At 41.7% G+C, this 12470-nt stretch overlaps 1 protein-coding gene across 1 annotated transcript; it reads left to right on the forward strand.

Moving 5' to 3' along the window:
- On the forward strand, window positions 1-11920 carry LOC124121712. Its single transcript, XM_046484766.2, has 7 exons — window positions 1-212; window positions 747-923; window positions 5313-5487; window positions 6159-6441; window positions 7041-7145; window positions 8661-8918; window positions 11454-11920. Exons 1-7 carry the CDS (start codon window positions 53-55, stop codon window positions 11754-11756), a joined length of 1461 nt encoding a protein of 486 aa, XP_046340722.2. The 5' UTR covers window positions 1-52; the 3' UTR covers window positions 11757-11920.
- The last annotated feature ends 550 nt before the right edge of the window (window positions 11921-12470 follow it).

A 12470-nucleotide genomic window follows, 5' to 3' on the forward strand; every position in this document is an offset into this window, starting at 1 on the left:
GAATACATGAGATCGCACAGGTTCCAGGTCGTTCAGTCGCTGCGAGCTGAGGATGTGGAAGGTTGTTGTTGTCGTGGCCGTTCTTGGATGGGTAACGTGTTCTTTCGCGGTCACCCCCCACATTCTCCCCCCTCTGATCGAAACAGGTCCAGAGGCGGCGGTGATTATTGTTCCTGGGGCATATCTGAAGGGAGAAGCCTATATACCATTAGGTAAGTTTATGTCCTACGATACGAACTACCTACAATTAAGACGACGTGTACGGCATGATTTTTGAAAACGTCATTCTTGTGAACATTGTTATTTACTGTGTAGCATTATCGATTGATACTGTTGCAAAGATTTACACCTGAAACAGCATTGTTTGTTGATTGAATGATTGACTTAATGATTGATTGATTGATTGACTTAATGATTGACTTAATGGTTGATTGATTGATTGATCGATTGATGTGGGTTGGTTGGTTGCCGCACACAGCAATATTCCAGCTATATGACGGCGGTCTGTAAATAACCGAGTGTGGACCAGATAATTCAGTGATTATGAAAACATCGATCTACCCAATAAGGATACGATGACATGCACCAACCAAGTCAGCGAGCCTGACTAACTGATCCCGTTAGTCGCCCATTACGACAAGCATGGGTTGTTAAAGACCATTTCTAACCCGGATGTTCACGGGACCACATGGGCAAGTTGGTGAAGGGGGTTGAGCGGGGCAGGTACACGACATGTTGTGTTGCAGGTACTCAGATCCAACTGTCGGCAGCCCTGAGACTCTGGGTCGTCGTTCTCGGGGAGTTCCTCGATGACCTTCCAAATCCAGTAGAGCTGCCCAAGGGCATAGCAAACGCGACTGCGCAGCTCCGGAAGCGCGGGATGACCTCTGATAACATTTTCCTGGCTGGTCACAGTTTAGGAGGTAAAATCACAAAGGTTCCGTTTGGATGAATGTTTGAATATATGTCCTTTGATACATAGGTATAGTGAGGGAGGACCTTACACGACTGAAATAGCAGGACTGACCTCCCTATTGGCTTGTCGAACTGTCATATGATATTCTACTTGGCTTACTATCAATCTACTCGCCCTACCGCCATTCTACTAGCCTTACTATCAATCTACGTGACTTACTATCAATCTACTTGGCTTACTATCACTCTACGTGACTTACTATCAATCTACTCGCAACTACCGCCATTCTACTAGCCTTACTATTAATCTACTTGGCTTACTATCACTCTACGTGACTTACTATCAATCTACTTGGCTTACTATCACTCTACGTGACTTACTATCAATCTACTCGCAACTACCGCCATTCTACTAGCCTTACTATCAATCTACTTGGCTTACTATCACTCTACGTGACTTACTATCAATCTACTCGCAACTACCGCCATTCTACTAGCCTTACTATTAATCTACTTGGCTTACTATCACTCTACGTGACTTACTATCAATCTACTTGGCTTACTATCACTCTACGTGACTTACTATCAAACTACTTGGCTAAAATCACTCTACGTGACTTACTATCAATCTACTTGGCTTACTATCACTCTACGTGACTTACTATCAATCTACTCGCCCTACCGCCATTCTACTAGCCTTACTATCAATCTACGTGACTTACTATCAATCTACTTGGCTTACTATCACTCTACGTGACTTACTATCAAACTACTTGGCTAAAATCACTCTACGTGACTTACTATCAATCTACTTGGCTTACTATCACTCTACGTGACTTACTATCAATCTACTCGCCCTACCGCCATTCTACTAGCCTTACTATCAATCTACGTGACTTACTATCAATCTACTTGGCTTACTATCACTCTACGTGACTTACTATCAATCTACTTGGCTTACTATCACTCTACGTGACTTACTATCAAACTACTTGGCTAAAATCACTCTACGTGACTTACTATCAATCTACTTGGCTTACTATCACTCTACGTGACTTACTATCAATCTACTCGCCCTACCGCCATTCTACTAGCCTTGCTATCAATCTACTTTGCTTACTATCACTCTACATGACTTACTATCAATCTACTTGGCTTACTATCACTCTGGGGCGGTCGGGTAGCCTAGTGGTTAAAGCGTTCGCTCGTCACGCCGAAGACCCGGGTTCGATTCCCGACATGGGTACAATGTGTGAAGCCCATTTCTGGTGTCCCCCGCCGTGATATTGCTGGAATATTGCTAAAAGCGGCGTAAAACCATACTCAGTCAGTACTATCACTCTACGTGACTTACTATCAATCTACTTGGCTTACTATCAATCTACGTGACTTACTGTCAATCTACCCACCCTACCACCATTCTACTTGGCTTACTATCAATCTACTTATCGGCTGGATAATGATTTTTGGTGTAATTTAAATACTGTATTGTTAATCAGCTCTTCTGGATGTGTAATTTACTTTGTTTATTTTTGGTAAGAGAAAGTAACATGGAGATGCGTAATAGTTGGAAAAATGTAAATAAACTTTTAAAAGAAACCCTATCGTTATCTCGCACGGGTATAATGATACGTGTACATACGAGATCCATAAATAATTATAAAAACATGTTTTAAAACATTCCTAACTGTATCTTATTATGCTAACCATGTATGACTTGTGTAAATCGGGGACAATTATCAAAGGGAGGTAAACTTTATGATACGAGTAATTGTTAGATCGATGTTAACACATTTTTGAGAGGAACCATATCTTTGTCTCACGCATAGATAATGATACGTGTACGTACGAAATGCAGAAACCATTATGAAAATATCTTATAACCTTTCTAACTGTACATTAGTACACTAAACATGTTTGTGTTACTCGGGCTCAAAGATCAAAGGATGCCAAGCTCTGTCCTGGGGACGGGCGGGAAACGTCGACCCAGTTTCCGTGTAGCGAGGTATACGTACGAGCGCTTTTGTACAGCGTGAATAATTGACGTGCCAGGCTACAGGAGTAAACATACATCACGCTAAGCACAGGGAGGTAACTCTCATAGAGAAGTATGATTCATGGTTGAATAAAAACTACGCACTCACAACGTTGTGGGTTTCAATTTTAACAATATCTGCATGCCTCCACCGATCTAGTTCATTATAAAATAATATTACAACAATGCAACTATTACTTTGAAAAGATTAATTATGAAAAATATCAATAACTTTACCACAGTAGATATACAAAACACTTTTATGCCATTCCGTCCAGCCATTGTGTTACTGCCATAATTGTTCTTGACAATGAAACATATGTTGCACAAACATGCACTAGGGCGCAACCAATCAACGACAATCTAATATTTTGCCTGCAGTTTATCGTTTTGTTATATGCAGATGATGCTGCCTTATTCAGTGAAGACCCTGCAGACCTACAACAATCACTTGACAATTTTCATAGTTACTGTTCACGATGGAAACTAAATGTAAACTTGTCCAAAACCAAAATAATAGTTTTTGGAACCAGGCCTGCTAGAAACAGCAATCTGAAATACTAATTCACCTTTGGCAACCAAACTATAGAAATTGTCGATAACTATACTTACCTTGGAATAAAGTTTCACAGAAACGGGAGATTTGTAAAAGCCATCAAAACCTCAGTAGAAAATGCAACAAAAGATATGCTCATTACTTAATAAGACGTAATATTAATTTGACTTTGGGTTGTTTAAAATCCGCATTGGATTCTTTGATTTTCGCGATCCTTATGTACTGTTGTGAAATCTAGGCATTTGAAAACATAAAACTAATAGAAAAAGGTCACTTAAAATTTCTTAAACTGGCAGCAGGTCTTCGAAATGCAACTCCAAATTATATGATTTACGGGGAGCTCGGCAGGGAACCCTCTATATCAAAATGAACAAACGTGTTATTCTATTCTGGCATAATCTATAATCAAACTCCAAAATTAACAAATATGGTCTATACATTGATCGCTCATAACTACGCTTGCATCTCTGAAAAACTTCAATGGACAACACTTGTCAAGAAAATACGAAACAACTGTGTTCTCGGTGAAGTATTCGACAACCCGTTCCTGTGTTCATCTCCAAGGCCAGATTTAAAAGTTAAAGAAATATTGAAAGACCTGTTCCTGCAGAATTGACACAGTTCCATTACTGAGAGTTCTTAGGTTATGTACTATAAAATGTTTAAAGAAAATATAACCTTTGAAAAATATCTATAGAAGCCTAAAAATGTTTATCACCCAATCTTAAAATTTAGAACCACAAACCATAACTTACCAATTAAAACTGGACGCTGGTCTGACATCCCCAGAGTGGAACGTTTGTGCGATTAATGTAGTTCTCCCGCGGTTGGTGACGAGTTTCATTACCTGTTTAGATGTGAAGCTCTTCTCCAGTGGCGGTCTATGTACATACCAAAAGATCTTTCTGAATGGCCTAATTTGCATAAATTTAAAAAATGTTTATGCAGCATTAAAGTAAAAGATATGAAAAACTTGTCCAAATTCATCAATACCATATTTAGAAATGTTGAAGCTGTTCGAAAACGTGTATGGGACTCTTGTTACTTTATTTCTATCATATTTCTTTGTAACCTTTGATCCTGTACATTATAGTAGGGGCGATCGGGTAGCCTAGTGGTTAAAGCGTTCGCTCGTCACACCGAAGACCCGGGTTCGATTCCCGACATGGGTATACAATGTGTGAAGCCCATTTCTGGTGTCCCCCGCCGTGATATTGCTGGAATATTGCTAAAAGCGGCGTAAAAGCATACTCACTCACTCATATACTAGTATGTATTTGCACAATACTCCTGACATCTTGATACTGATATTTTTATTATATTATGAATTTATCATATAATGTTTCTCATGTACCACCGTTGTGGGATTGTCTGAGAACAAACTGAACTGAACTGACAAATATATATATATGACAAATACATACATACATACATACATACATACATACATACATACATACATACATACATACATACATACGTACGTACGTACGTACGTACGTACGTACGTACGTACGTACGTACATACATACATACATATATTTGTGTGTGACCATCTCTAAGCTTTATCTCTAAGCTTATCACACTACTTCACTAGTCCGTCTGTCATGTCGAATTCACGACACATGACATAATCATCAGAGCTCCTTGTACTTATCTAGATTACTTGATGCATCTATGTTGCACCTTTAGTGTGCAACTAGCTTTTCATGTCAACATCCACCCGGTGCAAGGTAAATCCAGTACCTCAAATCGAGCCCTGTAATAGACTTGAGCGATGTACGCGTCTATGCGGTGTTTTCTCAGGGGTCTTTGTTGGCGAGTATGGAAATTCCCACGCACATGAGTTAAAGGGGATCCTGCTGTTTGCGTCGTACATCACCAAGGGGAATGCTCTGTCGCAGTACCCTCTTCCTGTTCTCACTATCTCCGGCGACCTGGACGGTATGACCCGCATCACCAGGATCGCCGACACCTTCCAGTGAGTGATAGCAGACCGTTAAAGTAACACTATCTACTTTGCTGCACTGCAAAGTCAACAAACATGAGTTTCTTGCAGATTTCAAGGGCAAATCAAAAAGTAGTGTCCCTTAACTGTAACAGGATCCTCTGATATTGGGATCGCCTGGATCTGTCGACTCCATACCCGTGCCCGTTGGTATCAACAAAACTATGTTTCCAACCCGCATCGTCACCTAAGGCTTTCCGTTTAGTTCCGTCCAGTTCCGTTTGTCACGCCGAAGACCCGAGATAGTATCACTCACTCACTCACTCACTCAATCCCATCCACAATAAGCTGCAACCGCGTGTTATCACTGAAATGTCGTTTAGAGTGAGTGGGTATGGTTTTACGCCGCTTTTAGCAATATTCCAGCAATATCACGGCGGGGGACACCAGAAATGGGCTTCACACATTGTATACCCATGTCGGGAATCGAACCCGGGTCTTCGGCGTGACGAGCGAACGCTTTAACCACCAGGCTACCCGACCGTCCCCCGTTAAACAGACGTGTAATACAGACAAGCGTTGTACTGACATCTCTTGAGATCGAGAAGCCGGTGATCTATGAATCCGTAATGCATATTGCGTGAACGTGATGTTACGAAGATATCTTGTCTTACATAAAGAAGGGAAACTGTCCTTGTCCACAGGGAGCTGAAAGGCGACGTCGCTCACAACGTCAGCGCCATGTACCGCACTCCCGTCGTCGTCATGCCTGGAATAAACCACGGCCAGTTTGCGTCTGGTACAATGCCTCCAAGCGTCCTCGAGAAGGACCTTGACCCGGAAGTGAACCTGACGACTGCGCACAAGGCAATAGCTCGGCACTGCAACGACTTCATGGTTGTTACTCTGCAGCAGCCTACAAGTCACGTGACAACTGCACAGGCGGCCTTGACCCAGGCGTATAGGAACACCAGCAGCATCATGGAGGTAGGGCTGTTAGCTTAGATAACGCGATATGCAACTACCTTCATCCTTCTATATTCGATGTGAAAAACTTTATTTCATGGATGGAGAGAGCTGACAGATGTACTGCGCCCAACTGCGTCCAACTGCGCCCAGCTGCACCCAGCTGCACCCATCCCAACCAGCTGCTGTGTGGACTATGGTGGGGTGATGTGATAGGAAGCTGGAAAGTATTGCGTTCCCCAATTCAGCCCTTGCTAGATATTGCGTTCTCTAATCCAGCCCTTGCTAGATATTGCGTTCTCCAATTCAGCCCTTGCTAGATATTGCGTTCTCTAATCCAGCCCTTGCTAGATATTGCGTTCTCTAATTCAGCCCTTGCTAGATATTGCGTTCTCTGTTTAAGCCCTTGCTAGATATTGCGTTCTCTAAAGCAGCCCTTGGTAGATATTGCGTTCTCCAATTCAGCCCTTGCTAGATATTGCGTTCTCTAATTCAACCCTTGCTAGATTTTGCGTCCTCTGTTTAAGCACATGCTAGATACTGAGTTCTCTAATTCAGCCCTTGCTAGGTATTGCCTTCTGTGTTCAAGCACTTGCTAGATATTGCGTTCTCCGTTCCAGCCTCTGCTTCAAATGAAGACGCTGGACGAGAATAAGCACTTGGTGTCCGGATGGAGCGTCCAGGCACAGAAAATCCTTGCTGGCAACGTGGGCACAACACTCAAGGTGATTGTTATCTGTGCTAGATTGTCTGTACAAGCACAAGTACATGATGGTGAGCTACACTGCTCGTACATACGTCCCACTAGTCAGCGAATCTGGTGATGTTACGTAGTTATATAACTAAACATTAACTGAGTGTGGGTCACGAACGATGTGGTTGCTACCACCATCAACGTTTCCGCTGTCGGGGCTTGATGACGTCACACGTCTGGCAGACGGTTTCATACTCTATGTTTCATGAAGGAATGTCTATCTATCAAGAGCTACTTAATGTGTCATGAAATAGTCTCTAACTATTGATAGCAACTTTATGTTTCATGAAATAGTCTCTATCTGTCAAGAGCTACCTAATGTTTCATGAAATAGTCTCTATCTATCAAGAGCTACTTTATGTTTCATGAAATAGTCTCTATCTATCAAGAGCTACTTTATGTGTCATGAAGATAGTCTCTATCTATTGATAGCGACTTAATGTTTCATGAAATAGTCTCTATCTATCAAGAGCTACTTTATGTTTCTTGAAATAGTCTCTATCTATTGATAGCGACTTTATATTTCATGAAATAGTCTCTATATATCAAGAGCTACTTTCTTTTTCTTGAAATAGTCTCTATTAATAAAAAGCTACTTTATTTTTCTTGAAATAGTCTCTATCTATTAAAAGCTACTTAATGTTTCATGAAATAGTCTCTCTCTATTAAATCAACTTTAATTTTCGTGAAATAGTCTCTATCTATTAAAAGCTACTTAATGTTTCATGAAATAGTCTCTATTTATAGCGACTTTATGTTTCATGAAATAGTCTCTATCTGTTAAGAATTACCTAATGTTTCATAAAATAGTCTCTATCTGTTAAGAACTACTTTATGTTTCATGAAGATAGTCTCTATCTATTAAGAACTACTTTATGTTTCATGAAATAGTCTCTATCTATCAAGAACTACTTTATGTTTCATGAAATAGTCTCTATCTGTTAAGAACTACCTAATGTTTCATAAAATAGTCTCTATCTATTAAGAACTACTTTATGTTTCATGAAATAGTCTCTATCTATTAAGAGCTACTTTATGTTTCTTGAAATAGTCTCTATCTATCAAAAGCTACTTTCTTTTTCTTGAAATAGTCTCTATTAATTAAAAGCTACTTTATGTTTCATGAAATAGTCTCTATCTATTAAGAACTACTTTAAGTTTCATGAAATAGTCTCTATCTATTAAGAACTACTTTATGTTTCATGAAATAGTCTCTATCTATTAAGAGCTACTTTATGTTTCTTGAAATAGTCTCTATCTATCAAGAGCTACTTTCTTTTTCTTGAAATAGTCTCTATTAATTAAAAGCTACTTTATGTTTCATGAAATAGTCTCTATCTATTAAGAACTACTTTAAGTTTCATGAAATAGTCTCTATCTATTAAGAACTACTTTAAGTTTCATGAAATAGTCTCTATCTGTCAAGAGCTACTTTATTTTCTTGAAATAGTCTCTATCTATTGATAGCGACTTTATGTTCATGTAGGTGGTCAACACCGTGTATGACTCGGTGGACTTCGGTTCTTCGAAACCAAAGATCAACAAGACGGGACAAGATGAAGAAGTTGTCGACACCTACACCCACGTTGACCTTCCCTCCAACCCCCTGGACATCTCCACCAACCTTGACTCTCCTCTACAACTCGAGGTTAAGATGAAATCACGTGACGCAATTGTTCAAGCAACGACCTCTGGTGCCAGCACTGTTACAGACTCAGCCGGAAGTTGCAGGGAAATTAACGAGGTACTGCTGAACAGGATCACCGGGTATCTTCCGACCAAGTGGATACCGTCATCACGACGATCTGTTAGATCCAGGTTCAACCATGAGTAACATGATAACCAGTCGTAACGCCTTAGTAACATGATAACTAGGTCGTAACGTCTTAGTAACATGATAACCAGTCGTAACGCCTTAGTAGCATGATAACCAGCCGTAACGCCTTAATAACATGATAACCAGTCGTAACGCCTTAGTAGCATGATAACCAGCCGTAACGCCTTAATAACATGATAACCAGTCGTAACGCCTTAGTGGCATGATAACCAGCCGTAACGCCTCAGTAGAATGATAACTACGTCGTCACGTCTGGATAACATGATAACCAGTCGTAACGGCTTAGTAGCATGATAACCAGTCGTAACGGCTTAGTAGCATGATAACCAGCCGTAACGCCTTAGTAGCATGATAACCAGCCGTAACGTCGTAGTAGCATGATAACCAGCTGTAACGCCTTAGTAGCATGATAACCAGCCGTAACGCCTTAGTAGCATGATAACCAGCCGTAACGTCGTAGTAGCATGATAACCAGCTGTAACGCCTTAGTAGCATGATAACCAGTCGTAACGCCTTAGTAGCATGATAACCAGCCGTAACGCCTTAGTAGCATGATAACTAGCCGTAACGCCTTAGTAGCATGATAACCAGTCGTAACGGCTTAGTAGCATGATAACCAGCCGTAACGCCTTAGTAGCATGATAACCAGCCGTAACGCCTTAGTAGCATGATAACCAGCCGTAACGCCTCAGTAGAGTGATAACTACGTCGTCACGTCTGGATAACATGATAACCAGTCGTAACGGCTTAGTAGCATGATAACCAGCCGTAACGCCTTAGTAGCATGATAACCAGCCGTAACGTCGTAGTAGCATGATAACCAGCTGTAACGCCTTAGTAGCATGATAACCAGCCGTAACGCCTTAGTAGCATGATAACCAGCCGTAACGTCGTAGTAGCATGATAACCAGCTGTAACGCCTTAGTAGCATGATAACCAGTCGTAACGCCTTAGTAGCATGATAACCAGCCGTAACGCCTTAGTAGCATGATAACTAGCCGTAACGCCTTAGTAGCATGATAACCAGTCGTAACGTCGTAGTAGCATGATAACCAGCTGTAACGCCTTAGTAGCATGATAACCAGCCGTAACGTCGTAGTAGCATGATAACCAGCTGTAACGCCTTAGTAGCATGATAACCAGCCGTAACGCCTTAGTAGCATGATAACCAGCCGTAACGTCGTAGTAGCATGATAACCAGCTGTAACGCCTTAGTAGCATGATAACCAGTCGTAACGCCTTAGTAGCATGATAACCAGCCGTAACGCCTTAGTAGCATGATAACTAGCCGTAACGCCTTAGTGGCATGATAACCAGTCGTAACGCCTTAGTAGCATGATAACCAGCCGTTACGTCGTAGTAGCATGATAACCAGCTGTAACGCCTTAGTAGCATGATAACCAGTCGTAACGCCTTAGTAGCATGATAACCAGCCGTAACGCCTTAGTAGCATGATAACTAGCCGTAACGCCTTAGTGGCATGATAACTAGCCGTAACGCCTCAGTAGAATGATAACCAGCTGTAACGCCTTAGTAGCATGATAACCAGCCGTAACGCCTTAGTAGCATGATAACCAGCCGTAACGTCGTAGTAGCATGACAACCAGCCGTAACGCCTTAGTAGCATGATAACCAGCCGTAACGCCTTAGTAGCATGATAACTAGGTCGTAACGTCTTAGTAGCATGATAAATAGGTCGTAACGTCTTAGTAGCATGATAACTAGATCGTAACGTCTTAGTAGCATGATAACTAGATCGTAACGTCTTAGTAGCATGATAACCAGTCGTAACGTTTTAGTAGCATGATAACTAGCCGTAACGTCTTAGTAGCATGATAACTAGCCGTAACGTCGTAGTAGCATGATAACCAGCCGTAACGCCTTAGTAGCATGATAACCAGCCGTAACGCCTTAGTAGCATGATAACCAGCCGTAACGTCGTAGTAGCATGATAACCAGCTGTAACGCCTTAGTAGCATGATAACTAGCCGTAACGTCTTAGTAGCATGATAACTAGCCGTATCGTCGTAGTAGCATGATAACCAGCCGTAAAGCTATTATGATAACTACGTCGTCACGTCTGAATAACATGATAACCAGTCGTAACGGCTAGGTAGAATGGTAACCAGTCGTAACGCCTTAGAAGCATGATAACTACGTCGTAACGTCTTAATAACATGATAACCAGTCGTAACGGCTAGGCAGAATGATAACCAGTCGTAACGTCTTAGAAGCATGATAAATAGGTCGTAACGTCTTAGTAGCATGATAACCAGTCGTAACGTCTTAGTAGCATGATAACCAGTCGTAACGTCTTAGAAGCATGATAACTAGGTCGTAACGTCTTAGATCACCTTAGCGCTAGGATCACTTTGAGGAACGGGGCCCTGGTCTTTACGTCTTCGTAATAATAAAATAATGAAATGTTCTCTCCGCCCACAGGCCGCGACGAAACTGGCTGTTACTTCCTCCTCCCTCCGGGCACAGTATCGGTATCGCACTCGAGCTGTACGGCCGCTGGTCTTCAAGAACGACACCAATCTCAAGACCGGACTAGAGTGGTTACCATGGAAACTTCAGTTTACAGAAACGGAGCATGCGCTTGAGGTGACATCCGCTTCCTTGATAACGCCTGTGGATTTCGTGATTTCGTCCTTGGCCGGGATGTTCTATTGCAAACTGTTGTCGCCATATCGCGCCATGGAGTGGATATACGTCGACTCGCTCAGGAACCACACCCTGTGATGTCGCTGTTGTCCTGTGATGTGGCTGTTGTTCTGTGATGTCGATGTAGTTGACTAGAGACACATCCCGCTTGTGTTCGGACATGTCTCCAGCCACCGCCGAGTAGTCGATTGAAAAACTGAAACATGTACACCTGAGCCGTCTCAATACAATACAATATATTGTTTGTTTGTTTGTTTGTTTTTTAACGCCGCACTCAGCAATATTCCAGCTATATGACACACTTCCCTTTCCAACCAGCCCCCGCAGATCACAAGCCGACCCATTCGAATTTTATCGAATATTCTGCTTCATTGTGTTGTCTTTGGTGAGTTCTGACAACACTAAACGAAAATCTTCCATAGATATCTCACCATGAGCCAGTGCTGTTGATACATGCTCGTCAATGCTGTTTAACTTTGCGTCAGTCAGCCCACGAATACTATCATGTTTTAGTGCTTTCTTTTGCATAGATATCTCACCATGAGCCAGTGCTGTTGATACATGCTCGTCAATGCTGTTTAACTTTGCGTCAGCCAGCCCACGAATACTATCAAGTTTTAATGCTTTCTTTTGCATAGATTTCTCACCATGAGCCAGTGCTGTTGATACATGCTCGTCAATGTTGTTTAACTTTGCTTCAACCAGCCCACGAATACTATCATGTTTTAGTGCTTTCTTTTGCATAGATATCTCACCATGAGCCAGTGCTGTTGATACATGCTCGTCAATGCT

The sequence above is a fragment of the Haliotis rufescens genome, unplaced genomic scaffold (genome assembly GCF_023055435.1).
Source record: "Haliotis rufescens isolate VD_foot unplaced genomic scaffold, xgHalRufe1.0.p SCAF_6, whole genome shotgun sequence".
Lineage (NCBI taxonomy): Eukaryota > Metazoa > Mollusca > Gastropoda > Lepetellida > Haliotidae > Haliotis > Haliotis rufescens.